Source organism: Cynoglossus semilaevis, chromosome 2, assembly GCF_000523025.1.
Source record: "Cynoglossus semilaevis isolate Cse_v1.0 chromosome 2, Cse_v1.0, whole genome shotgun sequence".
In the NCBI taxonomy this organism is placed as follows: Eukaryota; Metazoa; Chordata; class Actinopteri; order Pleuronectiformes; family Cynoglossidae; genus Cynoglossus; species Cynoglossus semilaevis.
In genome coordinates, this window is record NC_024308.1 from 736,014 (window position 1) to 736,523 (window position 510).

Genomic DNA, 510 nt, shown 5'->3' on the forward strand with positions numbered 1-510 from the left:
TTTTTTGATTCACATAAATATAGGAAGAACATAATTCGTTTACATGTGCATCAGTTGAGAAACAATTAAATAATGAATTGTGCTAATTCATTTTTGATGATGAATCAGAGATCATTTTTAACCCATTTTGAAAAAATGGTTTCATGTTCCTCCACATTTTCTTTGTTTTATATAAAAACTTCACCAAGTCACAGATTGAAGATGAACTGATTTTTCTGGTCAACATTTTCTTAATTCTCTTCTCTGACTCCTTTCTGTCACTGTTGACTAAACTCTTCTGCTCCTCCTCTGCTCCTCCTCCCACTGTAGGAATGACTGGGAATTATCTACTAACAAACCCTCTGCTCCGACCACAAGGCACTAACAACCCTTATAACACGCTGCTGGCTGAGACGGTGGTGTGTAACACGCCCACGGCTCCTGTCTTTAACTCTCCAGGTCTGTTCCCTTCATGGTTTCTCTTGACGTTTGGTTTATTTCTCTCCGTGCGTTCAGGATCCTTCGTTTCTC

The 510-nt window shown here is 39.2% G+C and overlaps 1 protein-coding gene across 8 annotated transcripts in view; it reads left to right on the forward strand.

Annotated features, from left to right (window-relative positions):
- adgrl2a (adhesion G protein-coupled receptor L2a) overlaps positions 1–510 on the forward strand; it is a 194,200-nt gene that overhangs the window by 189,592 nt on the left and 4,098 nt on the right. For 5 of the 8 annotated variants that reach the window (XM_025064450.1, XM_025064456.1, XM_025064459.1 and 2 more), the window contains one exon: positions 310–438. The exons of the other annotated variants lie outside the window; for them this stretch is intronic. In XM_025064450.1, coding sequence (XP_024920218.1) covers positions 310–438 — 129 coding nt within the window. The remainder of the gene's footprint in view (positions 1–309; positions 439–510) is intronic. 8 annotated transcript variants of the gene reach the window in all.